This window comes from Physeter macrocephalus, chromosome 5 (genome assembly GCF_002837175.3).
Source record: "Physeter macrocephalus isolate SW-GA chromosome 5, ASM283717v5, whole genome shotgun sequence".
NCBI classification, from domain to species: Eukaryota; Metazoa; Chordata; class Mammalia; order Artiodactyla; family Physeteridae; genus Physeter; species Physeter macrocephalus.
In genome coordinates, this window is record NC_041218.1 from 17,965,792 (window position 1) to 17,982,764 (window position 16,973).

The 16,973-nt window shown below is 36.7% G+C and overlaps 1 protein-coding gene across 3 annotated transcripts in view; it reads right to left on the bottom strand.

Annotated features, from left to right (window-relative positions):
• Nucleotides 1-254: 254 nt before the first annotated feature.
• Nucleotides 255-16,973, bottom strand: part of NUP205 (nucleoporin 205) — an 87,717-nt gene continuing 70,998 nt past the window's right edge. For 2 of the 3 annotated variants that reach the window (XM_055084817.1, XM_007118629.4), the window contains 8 exons: nt 14,447-14,523; nt 12,282-12,410; nt 11,934-12,060; nt 4,719-4,885; nt 2,646-2,769; nt 2,046-2,174; nt 1,171-1,244; nt 255-603 (listed from right to left, as the gene is read on the bottom strand). In XM_055084817.1, the coding sequence (XP_054940792.1) occupies nt 451-603; nt 1,171-1,244; nt 2,046-2,174; nt 2,646-2,769; nt 4,719-4,885; nt 11,934-12,060; nt 12,282-12,410; nt 14,447-14,523 (980 nt within the window). In that variant the 3' untranslated portion in view covers nt 255-450. The other variant, XM_007118630.4, reaches the window with a different exon arrangement.

Sequence of the window (16,973 nt, forward strand, 5' to 3'; positions counted from 1 at the left end):
TGATTATTTTGTCATTTACATGCAGAAAAGAAAAAATAATTTTAGTAAAGAGATGGCTTGACTTTAAAGAGCATTATCATAAAAAGTGTAGTGTAGCTACAAAGAGAGAAAAAATTAGAATTTTCAGACCATGGCTTTAATTTAGCATTCCGAATAATACCCCTGGGGGAAAACCATCTGTGGAAGGATTATTTGTTGAATTCCTGATAATATTGACCATATTCTAGATAAAATTTCAAGAGACTGACCACATATTTGTTTTTTTAAAAAGTATTTATTTATTTTTTACTAGTGAGGACGAAACCAGGCAAAGAAGTTTACAGAAAAGAAGTCCATATATAAAGAAAGAAATAGCAAAATATCTTTTGGTCATAATTTAGAAAGAAACTATAAAAAGGAGACAGTTTTCCCCAATTCCTCTCTTCCTCAGAAGAGCATAAGCACGGGCTCTCAGTTCCGTGATATCCTCAGCAAGCCTCGGATACGTCTGACAAGAGCTTGTATGAAACTATAGCGAGATCGAACTTTTGAATACAATCCTTCAATGTCCAGAAGTTTCTTCTGTAGTGATTCTCCAAAAGCACTGATGGCATCAGCCTGAAGCTACAGGTAACGCAGGTGACATTTTATTAAGTAGTCTCAAATACTTCTTTTATTCTATGTCTTCCTATTTAAAATACCTTTGAATTTTTGTAACATGGTCCTTTCCCATGTGCCAAATTAACTGAACATTCACATTTTCCACCCTAGAATTTACTGGTATGATACTAATGCTTTTCCTTCTTTCCCTTGTTGTATGAATGTGTAAAACTTAAAATTTGCTTTAAATAGCAATAACTGTTGATATACGGAGTTTCCAGATCATGATGCCTACCCTTACTGAACTCTTACTATGTTCTAGGCACTACCCTACGAGTCTCACACATGAAGCCTCATTTAATTCTGACAAAATGCTTAGAGGTTGAATTATCATTCCCATTTCTGAGCTGAGGAAATGGAGGCTCAGAAGCTAAGTAAATTGTTCTGAGTCACATAGCTAATAGGTGGCCATGCTAGAATTCAAACCAGGTCTTTGTATGCAAACTTGAAAACTATTATCTTACTAATATACCAGGCTTTCCCTTTTTACTTTCAAAAAAAAAAAAAAAAAGTATGAGAATAGAACCTTACCTGATCTATATCATGTTGGCTCACTATAGCCAGACCACTTCTAAAATCCAGATTGCTTTCTGAAGCGAAGGAATCTAGAGATAAGGACACAGTCAAACCAGCTTTGCAGGCATGTGTCTACTACACGATGGAACAACCTGATGACAATGAACCCAGTGCCATGAAAAGCATGGGTCAAGACTGAGAATTCTATTTCAGCTTTCGGTAAATGGAAGCCCCTAGGAAGCATTTCACTGTTCTAAGCCAGGGTTCTCAAGCTTTCCTTCTGTTTCTTGCCACCTAAGGGATCCAATACACGCTCATCAGTCACAGAAGTTCCCTCGAGCAACAAGAATCATGGCCTAGGCTGACCCATTTCCATTCTTCTGAAAAATTATTCGTGACCAGAGGACTCTGGACCTGGGTCAGCCATTAACTGCAAGAAGCTGAGGAGCAGCTGAAGGCAGCCTCCACAATGCTCTGTGCTCCACACAGTTTCCCAGGGACAGAAGGGAAAATACAAAACATAGCTATGCCTAGTAACTAAGTAGCTCTTGATTACCTAGTCTACCCTTGGTAACCTGGACAGTAAAAAGTAGATTAAATGTAACTAGTTTTTTGGTTTTTTTTTTTTTGCAGTACGCGGGCCTCTCACTGTTGTGGCCTCTCCCGTTGCGGAGCACAGGCTCCGGATGCGCAGGCTCAGCGGCCATGGCTCATGGGCCCAGCCGCTCCGCGGCACGTGGGATCCTCCCGGACCAGGGCACGAACCGGCGTCCCTTGCATCGGCAGGCGGACTCTCAACCACTGCGCCACCAGGGAAGCCCTAACTAGTTTTTTAAGTTGCTAAAATCTATAGGCATTTATGGTTCACTAATTTTCAGAATAAAGTTTACCTTGTAGTCTTCTGCTTTTAAATAAGGTCCTGGAGGCAAATAAGGAATCTTGAGAATCAGTGGGTGTGCAATGTAACAAGTAGTACTCCAGATGGCGCCAGAGAATAAACAGGCAGGTCTCTATGATAACTATAGAGGAGAGCTCAGATGAAAGGAAAACAATCTCATCACATGATTTTTGCAAAACAGTTTCTGAGCAGGAGGGAAAAGAAGAGACTGCACCATTCAGTGATGTACCACAGCCTCAGTCTAATAAACTGGACGTAAGGTCTCTCCAGAAAGCAGCAAGATGCGCTGAGAGGAAGGAGGTGGAAACCGCGGGATGCTGTGCCAGCATAGCCTTCAGTGTCCTTGTCTCCTGTCCGGACAGAAAGTGTCTGTGTATATTATGAGGATTACTAGTTACTCTAAAAGGTAAGAAAAATATTTTCAATTTAGAAATATATCACACATTTAACTAGAAAAAAACTAACAGTAATTATGTCCCTTTCCATATGATTTTGATACCCAAATAATGTGAAAATAAGTAAACAGTTCCCACATTTGAAAATTCTCTTAAAGGTCACCCTTCAAGCCCCACTATGATTCCATTAAGGATACAAGAACAAAGGGAGAGCAGTTTAGCTCGATTGTTGATCAGCTTCACCAAACAAAGTCTTGCTAGAACATATTTCTGGGTAGTGGAGATTTTATCAACACCAGCAGGCATCACAGACTGACACAACTAAGAAAAAAAACAAACACAGTATTAAGAATGACATACATTGTAACAAAAATTTAATGAAAATCTATATACTATAAGTAGTCACTTGTGATACGTACTGTGAAAAACATTCAAATAAATTTAAACATCCTTGCAGACAAGAGTTGATTATCTAATTAGGAAGCTAGTAATTTTAAAAAACGAGAGCCAGAGAAGCAGGTGAATTCACAAATGAACGTTCATCTGCTGCTTTTTGAAAGTCCAGTCCCTGAAACAGACATTTCCAATCTGCTGATGGGCCAACCAATCTTGAATTTCTTGTCAAATTAAAACAAAACAAAACAGTGGGATTTCCAAGCAGTAAGTGTCACAATGCCATGTGGAGAATTTCTATAACAGCTGTCAGGTATCTTCTGAAGAAAATGTGAATTAGACTTGTAGAGCGTAATAAATATATGATCATCAACCAGAACCTCCCCTGATCCCTTCTCCATCTGGCATACTTGCAAGCACAATGGGTCAATTTAACGTGCAGACCCTGGGTTTGGCAGCAGGTGTTCTGCAGTAGGACTAGTGGAGTGCCACAGGCTTTACTGTGATGCTGCAGCTCCTCCCGCGCGTACTAGCATCACCCATAAGCTGTGCACGAAGGGGAAGGACTGCCAGGTGTAAACCACACAATTTCAGGGATTACCTGAACCCAGTCAATAACACCTGCCTCAACCTGTACTTGCTAGCTGTGTGGCTTTGGATAAGTTAGTCAATCTTTCAGTGCCTCAGCTTCCTCATCTGAGAAATGGGAGACGCAACAATATCTGCCTAAGGTATTCAGGTAGAATATGTAGCTCATGGCTTGGCACATCATAAACTCTCAATAAATGTCCCCTAGAATTATAAGAATGGTAAAAGGGAGTAGGCTCTGACTACTCATGAGTGACATGGTGTTTTTCAGAAAACCTGGTGTGAACCAGGAATGGCAAAATGGCTCAACATGCAGGCTGCCACAAAAGACACCACGAAGCTTCAGCACTGGCCAAGGGAAGCCTTATAGCTCAGCTGTGCCAAATGGAAAAAAAGGCAGGCTACTTAGAGAGCAGGCCCAGTAACTCAGCAACTTTAGTTACAATAAGTGCCAGGGTATGATTCTGGATCATTGACAGAAGGCAGTCAAGTCTGATATGCCATCTCATTTGTCTGAAAAATTCACTTAACAGATACTGAAAATGCTGAAGGAACAGAGACATCTTACCTAAGGAATCACTTCTAACTGAAAAAGCATCTGCATCTAAGTTTCTCAGCACAGATTTTTAGAGTATAAATTACCAAACTCTTTATTCAAAGACCAGCTGCCGAAATTTCTACTGAATAGCAGGTGGTTTTCTTGAACAGGTACAACTTCCTGTCACTAAGTCAAGAGTTTCTATGCTCATGAGGTGTGGTGCTTAGGTGAGGAACTCTTCTTCAAGCCACACAGAGCTCTGAGTCACTGTAATTCCTTTCATCTCACTGCATGCATCATCTTTACCTACAAGTCTGACACCAGACCCCTGGTCCTTATCAGTAAAAACAATGGCTTCTCAAAAGTCTCCATCGCTTGGGACTTCCCTGGTGGTCCAGTGGTAAAGAATCTGCGTTACAGTGCAGAGGCGCAGGTTCCATCCCTGGTCAGGGAACTAGGATCCCACACGCCGCGGGTCAGCTGAGCCCGCACGTCACAACTGCTGAGCTCGTGCGCCTCAACTGGAGAGCCTGCATGCCGCAAACTGCAGAGCCCAGGCGCTCTGGAGCCCATGAGCCATAACTAGAGAGAGAAGGCCTGCACGCCACAATGAGAGAGGCCCACACACCACAACAAAGAGCCCGAGTGCCACAACTAAGACCCGACGCAGCCAAAAATAAATAAAATAAATAAATAATAAAATAAATCTTAAAAAAATAAAAGTATCTACCGCTCATTATAAGATTTATACCTCTTTTATCTCATCTGGGGGAAGCTGCTCCACGTTCTGTAGCTTGTTGACACTCCGTCGATGACTGTCATAATAGCTGAAGAAATCATTAGCGCTCTGTTTCAGCAGGTAGACAATAATGCCCAAACCAGGTAGGCGCCAGTATGGAACCACTGGAGCTTGGGTATCTAATAGAGTTGATAAAAAACAATGTTCTACTTATAGCCATTTTATATGAATCTCAAATGACCTTTTTTTTTTAAAAAAGGAAAGCCCAGGAATTTAAAGGCATGTAAACTATTATTAAAACCAATCCAAGACTACTTTTAAATACCATTGACAGTTCAAAGGAGTGGTTAGGAGCTACTGTAATGAGGTAGGTACATAAGGCTGTAGCCTTGAGACAATAAGGAAATCTGGCTGATGGACACTGAGGCAGCTTACCCTTTACTGGGTGAAGACCTCTTTCAGAACTCTATGGAAGTTATAAACCTTTACACCCATCTCTCCACCACCCCCTACCCCGTGCACACAAATACAGTTTACAGTTTCCTGACCCCAGGTGAATAACTCCTGCCTCGCCCTGTGGCTCAACTTATATTGACTCATTTCCAGTCTGCATCTTTCTGGTTGCTGAGTTCCTAGATCAAAGTTATTCTTCCAAAGAGACAAGGAGAACACTAACAAGTTAAAAAATAGATAATTAAATTTAAAGTTTAATAAGTCTTCTACCACAATAACTCCATTTGGATAGCAAAACAAAATGATCTACCTTTTACTTGACGACTTTCTGATGAAGGTATAAAAGAAAAACGTGATGTTGGATAAGCTGTTTGTAGAGGGAAGAAAAACAAGGCGAGCAATAATGTTCCTATTCGATTGATAGAGACGGTTTGTGTGGTGCAAGTAAAGCAATTTTCTCTTGTGACTGAGGGATTTCTTTGAGAAACACCTTGGTAATTTCAGGTTTAATTTGGAGAAAATCTTTGTTTAATGGCCCCAACTGCCATGAACACTGAAGGAGAGATCTACATTTGCTTCCTTCACTGCCACCCCCTTGAACTTTGCTCCAAAGTCCAATCTCATAGACCTTCATGTGGAGGGGAAAAGAGAAAAGAGTCCCTGTCAGTGGATTCTGCCACCAAAAAAATATCCTATACTCATCTGATTTGCCAATTCTCCTTCACCAGTCTCAGTGAAGATATGACAATCTTTATGATACAGGTCATCACAGAGAGCCTTCTTCTAGTGAAATTAGGTACGCTGGTCCCCAGACAACATTTGTGTGACCTCAACTTGGTAGGAAGCTATCCATAAATATGATGGTCTAATGCTGAGAGTATTCCAAATCACTTCAGGAGTTCTTATATACTAACTTGCTTAAGCCTAGAAAATATCAGAGCATTCAGAGGCACCAGACTTAGACATCAGATGAGGATGGCCCATGAGATATCTAACTACAGAAACAGATTCTGCAGAAAAGACCATGAAGTCAAAGAAGTAGAAGTGCTACAGAAAAGGGTTCCTTGATCACAAGTAATGGTAAATATACTAGAGGATAACAATAATACAAGAGCAATAATAAGAATAATAATAGCTAACATTGATGTCATGCCAAGCACCAGGCACTGTTCTAAAGCACTTTACACATGTTAACACATTTAATCCTTACAATAATTCATCAGAGGGAGCTTGTTATTACTTCCACTTTATAGACAAGGAAACTGAGGCACAAAGAGATAAGTCATTTTTCTTAAGTCACTTGTAGCACTGGGATTTAAATCCAGGCAGTTCATCATCAGTCTGTGCTCTTAACTATTAGGTTAAACTATCTCTCTATAACTAAATATTCTAGAACCTACCAGATACCTACTCATTCATATGTCTAGAATTGGCAGAGAAGAATATGTTTATTAACCCTTAAAAACATCTGAAGAAAAATAAAGACCAATTTATAAGGTTTCATAAAGTTCACCTTTAAGTATTAAAGATCAAAAAATGACATGGTATGCAAAAGATTGGCTCAAAATGATAAGAAACATGAAATTTTAATAATTATTAGTGATATTAATGTTTTGAAGAATAAATGACAAAATTACAATTTTGTTTGAAAAATCTTATGCTCAGGTTAAATTTGTTTTAAAAAGTTAGATTCAAAGGGGAAGAAAAGGATTGCCCTCTTGAGGCAGAGTTAGAGGTCTACATCAAGCTATAGACCTACAGGGATTAGTAAACAGATTCATGCTCATTTACAAACTCCCAGACAGAAAGGGAACACAGCAGGTTAAATGTCACTGCTACGTGGTAGGAAAACCACTCTTCTGAATGAAAAGGGGTCTTTGAGTAGGATTCCCAATCATTCCATGCCCGTCCAAGTGAAGAAGACCTCCTTTTTCCTATTTGCTGAGCCACCTGAACTAGCACTTTTTCCTCATGCCGGTGAGGCTGCACCTTTGTAGTCTAGTGATCTTCCTGGCAGCAAACTTTTTGAATATAGGAGAAAGCTAGAACTATGTAGAATTAATTTGCTTAACTAAGTCAAAGAAATTGTTTTATGTATCCAGTTTGAATGATTTAAGCACTTTACTCCATAAAATATTACTATAAATCTTTATAGTTACTTCCTCAATTTTTTAAAGACATAACTCTCACCCAAGCCTACTCCAAATGAATCACTGAATGACAGGTATTTTTAAGTAAAGGTATCTTATTAAGTTTTAAGAACTTCTGTTTCCAAATATGTCAAACTAAGACCATACCAGACAACAGCCCACTCCCTGCTCACGGCAGAAAATAAAAAACCTAGACATAACACAAAAAATAACTACCTAAAGTTACCAAAGTAAACAGAAGCAGACAGACGCTGGTAAGGAGTGCAGGCGCACTGGAAAGAGGGCAGGTGGAACCTGTACAACTCTAAGCTCCCAGCTCACGGCCTTCGGCCTGGGGCTAAGTACACCCAGCACTAGCACAAGCAACACAATGCAGAAGCAGGAGTGCTGATGGAAAAAGCACAGTCATTCACGCCTGACAAACCAAAAAAAGTGCAGGTGAGAAGCCGGGAAACCATGACCAGTGAAGAAAGTTTTAGGGGAATCCCAGAAGAGTAGAGAGGGGATCCCTACAGCTATACCCACATCACTGACCGACCCCTGAACCATGCACGTAACACACTCAAAACATCTCAGCTAAAGGCAAAAGACATAAACTGACGCAGCACCCGTCACCCAAGAATCAGTGTTCACAGGTCAAAATAGCCAAAGTAATTAAGCCAAAACAAAAGAAAAACACCATACAGGGAAAAAATAATGGAATCTAGAACCTTCAAACCTTTGTAATGTCCAGTATACAATTTTAAATACCCAACATATAAACAACTAAGAAAATGGAACACATTCTCAAGAGACAAGAAAACCAAGCAGGTCTAATCCCTGATAAACCAGATGTTGGTTAACTAATGAATGAGCATTTTAAAGTAGCTATTATAACTATCCTAACTGAGGGAAAACAAACAATGAAAACATAGTTTATCTCAGTAGAGAAAATAGAAATGAGATAAGAAAATCAAACAAAAATTCTAAAACTGAAAAATACAATTTCTGAAATTAAAAAAATTCACTGGATATATTTTGCCAAATAGAGCTTACTGAGAAAAGAATAAGTGAACTTGAAGATAAAGCAACTGAAGTGGTCAAAAGGCATAAACTTCCAGTTTTAAGATAAATAAGCACTAGGGATGTAATGTACCATGCAATAAATATAATTCACACTGCTCTATGTCATGCATAAAAGTTGTTAGGAGAGTAAATCCTAAGGGTCCTCATCACAAGGAAAAAAACTTTTCCCCTTTTATTTTTATCTATATGAGATGATGGATGTTCACTAAACTTACTGTGATAACCATTTCATGATGTATGTAAGTCAGATCATTATGCTGTACACCTTAAACTTATACAGTGCTGTATGTCAATTACATCTCAATAAAACTGGAAGAAAAAAATTCCAGTCTTCAATTATCTGTAAATATAGTTGCTAACGTAAACTTTACATATTCATATGATACCAAGATATAAACAAAAAATTACAAGGAGGAATGGTTGCAAAAAATAAATGATCTGCCCATTATATTTACCTTCAGGGCCCTGAAATCATGCTAACATACATAAACTGTAATGCAACTTTACATGAGATAGTAAATCAAATAATAAAAAAGTATAGCAAATGTTCTCACCCTATTTCTTATAAATAAAGAGCATTACAAAAAAAAAAACATAGTATCAAACCATCTAATATATGTTTGAAAAGAATGGGGCTGAAAATATTTGAAGAAAAAATAGTCAAAATTTCCCCAAAATTGATAAAACAAAGAAATGTATAGATAAAAAATTCTCAACAACACTAGATGGAAAAAAACAAAGATGCCCACACCAAGGCACGTTAACAGTCAAACTGTTTAAAGAGGAAGAGCACATCTCAAGAGCAGCAACAGAAAAACAACACTTTACATATAGAGGAACAATACTCCCATCAATGACTGACTTCTCATTAGAAATCATGGAAGACAAAAGAAAGTGAAACCGTATCTTTAAAGTACAGAAAGCACAAAACGACCAGCTCAGAATTCTATATCCAGCAGAATTATCCTACAAGAATGAAGGCAAAATCAAGACATTTTCAATAAAAGAAAATTAAGAGAATTCATCATTAATGGACCTGTACTTATGTAAGAAATTTTTCGGCCTGAAGGGAAATGACACCACGTGGAAACTCTGATCATTGAGAAAGAATAAAGAGCATCAAATGTGTTTAATATCTAAATAAATGCAAAAGACTATTTTTTTCTTTTTTACCCTTTTGTTCTCTACTTATAAAGCATTAAATTGTTTGAAATAAAAATTATTGTCTAAGGGAATTTATAGTGTTTGTAGATGTAACACACGTAACAATTACAACATAAAAGAAGGGGAGAATGTGGGCCTATACAGTTGTAAGAGTTGTAAATTTTGAATGAAGTGGTACTATATTAACAATAAATAGGCTGTGAAAAACTATGGCAACTCCTAAAAAAAAAAATAATACAAAGAAGTGTAGGTAAAAACCCGATGGTAAAATTAAAATCAAATTCTATAAAACAGATTTTTTTAAGCAGGTAAGGAAAAAAAAAACAGAGAAAGGAGGTAGAAAGCAAATAATAAGTAGAAAACAATTAAATGATAGACCCAAATCCAATCATATCAATAATTACATTAAATATTAAAGGACTAAACACACCACTAAAAGCAGATAGTCAAAATGGATTAAAGAAAAAACAGACTCAACTCTCTGCTGTGTACAAGAGATGCACTTTAAACATAAAAACATGGATAGGATGAACATAAATGGACAGAAAGAAATAAACCATGTATGTAAACCATAAGCATAAGATATTTTGAAAAAGAAGAACAAAGCTAGAGGATTTAAACCACCTGATTTCAAGACTTACTGTTGATATAAAGCTATTGAAGAATAAGTATATAAAGACAGTGTGTATAAAGTATATAAAGACAGTGCGGTATTAAGAGAAAGAACAGACATACATATTAATGGAACAGAATTGAGAGCCCCAAAATAAACCCAAATTTATGTGGTCAATTGATTTTTGAGAAAAGGTATCAAAGTAATCCAAACAGAAAAAGATAATCTTTTCAACAAATGGTACTAAAACTGGACACAGGCTCATCACTAGTCATCAAGGAAATGCAAATTAAAATCACAGTGAGATATCACAACACAACCACTAGAATGGCTGACAAACCAAGCATTGGCAAGGATGTGGATCAGCTAGAACTTATACATGGCTGGTGGGAATGCAAAATGATTGTACTTTGTAAAAACAGAATGGCAGTATCTTATTTAGTTAAACATATCACAGAAGCCAGCAATTGCATTCTTAGGCATCTAATCAAAAGATATGAAAACATTATGTCCACATAAAGATTTATTTCCAAATATTCATAGTAGCATTATTCACAATAGCTAAAAATCTGGAAATAATCCAAATGTCTATCAACTAGTGAAGAGACATATTATGGTATATTTTTAATATGGAATACCAGCCAGAAATAAAAAGGAACAAAATAGTAATACACACACGGATGGATTTCAAAAACAATGAGCTAAATGAAAGAAGTCGAAACACAAAAGAGACTACATATTGTATGATTCCATTTATATAAAATTCTGGAAAAGGCAAAATAATAGACACCTTGACCGGGGTCAAAGGAAACAATCACATGCAAAGGGACAAGAAGAAACTTTTAAGGATGAGGGAATTATTCTATATTTTGGTGGTGGTAGTGGTTACACACTGCATAAAATTACAAGAAGTACTCAAACTGTACACCTAAGATGGGTGAATTTTGTTGTATGTAAATAAAAAACCTCAATAAAAAAATTTTTCTTAATCCCACTTGCTAGGACATTTTAAAATGGAGTTAGACAAACAAGAGTTCTTAGCATAACATATTTTTTCATAATATTATTCTATTAAATAGATATTTTATGTGATTAAGCAATTTTCAGAGAAAATAAGATCCTGAAGATGATGAAAATGTGACAAAATGATTCACAGAAATCTCAAACAAAAGGTTTCTTGAGATCACCACCAGTCCATCACAATAAAACCACCAAGATCCAAACGGGCTTTGGCTTTTGAATGTCCCATGGGACAAAAGCTTTAACCAATCCATAATCCGGCCTCATATTCCTAATCTTCCCTACTGGGTCACTAGGGAATCATAGGCTACATCAGCTTACTAAGTATTGAAATTTTACTTTGCTATGTTACAGAAATTTGGAGCTAAATACAAAACCCAACTGAGACACTAAATTCAGCTTAACATGATTTAACATACAAACTGTCTATTTTCATACTTTTCACCTGGCTAGTTTACTCTCCAATCCTAGAGCCTTTAGGGTCTCACACGCTACATAAAACTATACTCTCTGCACATGGCTCTTCCAGATTCATCCTCAGAAAAATCTTAAATTTCTCTATTCTTTCTAGTTCTCCAGCTGTAGCCACAGGTCTGACAACAGTACCTCCTCATCACTCCTTCTTAAGTCGTTTTAAAAATTTCCCATTCATTACTGGTGGTAAAAAAAAAAAAATTGCATCTTACTGGGGCCTACTAGAGCTTGTCATAATCCTGGCAACTTAATTCCTCAAATACAGAAAGAAAGAACTAGCTAGCTCACCTTGCCGGGGCCCATCTCTATTAATGGTTTCTGACAGGCTAGGGGTGAAGAAACACACAGCATGCTGAAAGGTAGGGGAACTCTGTAACATGAGTGACTGGCAATATTCCATGACATTGGCACAAATCTACAAAGGAAGAACAAGCAGTAACAAAAATATTAGCTCCCCAAATGCCTCATATCATGGAAATCCAGATTTGCAGGAGAACAAAGTTATAGATCAGTTTGTAAAATTACAACAAAGTTACAAATCAATTTGTAAAATTACCCACATCTATTATTTTTCTCAAATATCTCCAAAAACATAAAAAGCTTAAAGAATAGTTACACAACTCTCACTCCTCTTACCTGCTGCATAGCCAGTTCGATCTCATCTTTCTTGCTCACTCTATCCCCCTCCACATTATCATCTTGAAATTTGAACTGACGCAGTCTGTCGGAGCTACCAAAGCGACTTAGTAGTCCTAAGCACTGGCGCTAAGGAAAGAAAAGATACTTTCTTGTTCATATCTACTTGTATATGTTTAAAGTTAGTGACCTATCTTTCTTGAGGGAGATAAAAAAGAAAAACTCAATGGGGAGTGAAATCACTCTTTAAAGCATCTAATTTCTTGCTTCCAACTGACTCAACTAAAGTTAGCAATATTAAAATTTACCTTTCTGCAAATGTATTACTTGGCAGACAACTCATTAAAAGAATATTAATTCTTTTAGCAGTTAACCCCCACTAAAATCTAAGTGCTTGCCAAAGATTTTTTGTATCACACCAAATAATTCCTTAGTAGATTCCCGTTAAATAAATACTTATCAATAAACAATGAGAAGCAAAATGAGATGGCAAACAGAAGCAGATTCGTGATAATTTTGTCTCCTAAGGCTCATATTTAAAGGCTCTTACTCCTGTGGCTGCTTCTGGGGACTTCAAAAAGGAGTTGGGGACACAGAAGTAACCTTCACAGATAAATCGCAAAGCTCATTTGTTTGAAATGTTGGTACTTTTCACCTGAGAATATAATTGTTCCTAAGGTTCTCCGTGGGAAAGGACAAGCTTTGCAAAATTGGCAGTATGTCCAGAATCAGAGATGTGGGTTCCAATTACAGGTACATGACTTTTTGCTATATGTCCTGGGACAAGTTACTTAACTTCCTCAAACCTCTGTGTTCATATTTCTAGAGTGATAATAGCAATTCCTACCTTATAAGATTATTGTTAGGATTACCTGAGACATTGAATTGTAGTTAAAGTGCTTAGTACAGTGTTCTGCACATAGTAAGTGCACAATAAAAACACATTTAAAACACTGGTATTACATATACACACACTCACCCCTACATATATAAATCCATATATATATGTATAATATCTAACTTAAACTGATGTCAGTTTAAGTAATAAGTATGGATAAGGCAAAACATACTAAGGAGATTATAATATAAACTTAATTTGTCAAAATACTCTTTTTAAAACTTAAAACTGGCTGTTTGCTATTCTTACAGACAAAAACAGATGCACTAACACATTTCGAGAGGCTACCTTATGAAAGATGCATCAAAAATATTTTTTTCTCCCCACCAATGAAAAAAGTTAGAAGGCAAAACAAAACAAAACAGAGTATTTTGGCTTGGTTAGAGAGAGTACAAGCCTTTCTGGAGTGCTATTTGACAATGACTCAAAATGTACTACTTGTATACCCATGCACCCAGTGATAACAATTATGCTGATGGCAGCATTTTTCTTTTGGAAACTTGAAAAACAGCTCATGAAAAGAGGACTGGTTAAGAAAATTACTGTATCAAAAACAATGGAATATAAATTCTACTATATAAATATAATTCTTCTGCAGCCAAAAAAAAGTGAAAGTGCTCAAATCAAAGCAGGCCAGGAGGGTCCCAGAAAGACTGTGATAAAATATCTAATTGATAAGATATCTACTCTGTTTGAATATATAGAAAAGAGATTATATAACTGGAGGAGAGTTTGGGAATAAATTAGAAATAAGAACATAAAACCAAGCAAATAAAAAAAAGAAACAATTACTTACTCTAGGAAAAACATAATGTTGTATAGAAAAGTAACATATGGTCCATCCATGGCTTATTCATAAATGACATTCCATAGTAATAATAATATAACACTAAATATTAATCTAATCGAAATTATGATACAGTTAGAGTTGGGGGTGGGGACACGTTACGAGAGAGGTACATATTGTATGACGGAAGAACAGGAGTAAAGAGATCTAAATTCTCATCCTTCTCGATGGAAGGTCAATAGATGACTCTTAAAATTGGAAAATCAAGTAGCAGTAACATAAGCATATTATTTAGAGATATGAAAGAATCAATTGAAACCGTTGCTAGGTTTACCCAAATTCAGGGAGCAGAGTGGGGAGGATCAATGAGAGGACTGTTGTACTTTGTTACAAGTCTTACAGCTGCTCTTTAAAGAAGTAAAAAAAAAATTTTTAATTTAAAAAATAAAAATAAAAATGAAGTAAGAAAGAATCAGTTACCTGGAATCTTCCAATATGTCCCTGTAGCTCCATTAAAGATCCTTCATTTACATCAACATCAAGTTCAGTTAGTATACCTACAAAATTGGGAATGCTTTTAAATGTAGTTTTATAATCAAAAAAATAAAAACATTAAAAAACCAGGAATGGTAGTTTTACTATTTTATATTTATATGTGTATAAATATATATATTTATATATATATGCATAAATAGACACAGACTCTGCCATGAAGGAGGTTTGAGAAATACGACTTTACAAAGATTGTGTACCACCACACAATATGTAAGTGTACCACACCACATATTCAGTCATATGCAAGCTAAATCTAGACTGAATCAGTAATTCAAAAAGGCACTTCAAAGTTTTCGAGAAAAATCTACTTTTTATTTATAAACATAAAAGTTAAAATTTTCTAAACTCAGCAGTAAATTACTTTCTCATGCAACAGTTCAGAATATAGAACACTAAGAATGAAATGCATTTTTTTTCTTTTATCTCTTCTATGTATTGTACCATTTGATTTTTTTTCTTTTCCGTTAGGCAAAGTACAGTTTACACATAAACAAAAAAGTTGCCATTCAATTTCTCAGGTTGGACCCATTCCGAAATCCCTAAAGCTGATCAACCTTTTATAGTACCATGGACTCCCTTTATTTCTATTGAGCCCTCCAAGCAAACCTATGGGTCATTCTCTCCACTGGTTTATTTCTTTGTTCCATGACTGTAGCCATGAGGAGAACCCAGCTGATCCTGTCCTAGCCACCCTAACTATCCATGTGTTTTCACAATCCCTTTAATCCATTTCTTACTTCCAAGCATACACTCCATAGCACATAACCCGGAACCTTATCCTTTGCTCCTTATAATGACAAGCCTTCCTCCTTTTAGATTTCTCAGCCCATCAACCTCTACACAAACCTACAGAAAATACTCATATCACTTGGCACATGCCGGCTTGTTACGTCACCTGCGCCTCATTGCTCCACTAGCTCCTTTCCCTTTCCCACCTCCACCTCCACGGGGAGTAGGCTCCCATAATCACTTTATTTAATTACTTTCTAAAATTTACCCTATCGCAGTGGATTTTTCCGCACTATCTAAAAATGTGTTCAGGTCTCCCTTGTACTCCAAAACAAACAAAACCAAGTAAAAACCTGGTTAATATGAAATTCTTGAAATATTTTTTTCTCCATTTGTTGCTTGTGATTCTTATGACCTCCTTTTCCATCTTAACCCCTTGAAAGCTGGAGTTTGCACTTAACACGATCATGGAACTTTGCCTTTTTCCTGTTTGTCCTTAACCTTTCTGATCTCTGCAACCTGTGTTGCTGTTCCCCAGTTCTTTCATTCCTCCTGCACACCAACTGCTGCCTCTATTTTTAAAAACTAGCAATTCTCAGATTATTTTTTCTTTTGGCAGCACCGAGTGGCATGCGGAGCTTCCCCGACCAGGGATCGAACCCGTGTCCCCTGCAGTGGAAGCACAGTCTTAACCACTGGGCCACCAGGGAAGTCCAATTCTCAGATTCTTAAGACCTTTCCGCTACATGCCACCTGAGTGCTGTGGACCATAAATATCATCCTCAACTCCAAAACACTTTACGGAATATCTGTGGGTCACAGATATAAGTAGTTGAGGAGGTACAACATATCTGGTACTGGGCTAAGCATTTAAGACAAAACCATATAGTAAAATTATAGGATAATACAAAACCATATGTAATCAAGGGCTGAACTGGGCAGAGTAGGGTTAAGAGGAGTATAAATTATTTTTTAAAGTTATTTTAAAAAATTAGGAGGGTATTTGGCATTATCTTTTAAAATTATTTTAAAGTGTGTGTGTATATATATATACACACACGTATGTAATGGTATATATATGTGTGTATATATATATATATATATATATACACATATGTATATTTATATCTGACCAAGCACTGCCAGGAACTTACCAAGCCTACCAGCTCAAATATACAAAAATGTATATGTATACGTATACAAACACACACACACAAAGTTATTAAATGCCACACTGTTTAACATTTTTAAAAAGATGAGAAACAGTCAACGTGTCATAGGGGTCTGGGTAGCCACCTCACAATTGGAAAACTATTCCACCAATTAAAGAGTGAGGTAGGAACTACACATGCTGATGAGAAAAAATCCCCAAGACATAATGTGGGGAAAAAATTACAGAGCAGCGTGTATGGTATTTCATTTGTGTAGGGAGGAAAAAATTTTTACACCACGTGCAGAGAAACTGCTAGAAAAACAAAGTATAAATTGATCATTGGTTCCTTTTAGGGAGCAGGAATTGCTGGTCAGGGTGCTTTATTCTTTTATTTTGTTTGAATATATCATGAGCATGTTAAAATAAACTGTGCCTTTCTGAAGATAACTTTAATACAGTGACAGGGTTAAATGCTGCTATTAGCAAAATACAGAATATTTCAAGTATTTTTTAAAAGTAACGAAAGCAGGGCTTCCCTGGTGGCGCAGTGGTTGAGAGTCCGCCTGCCGA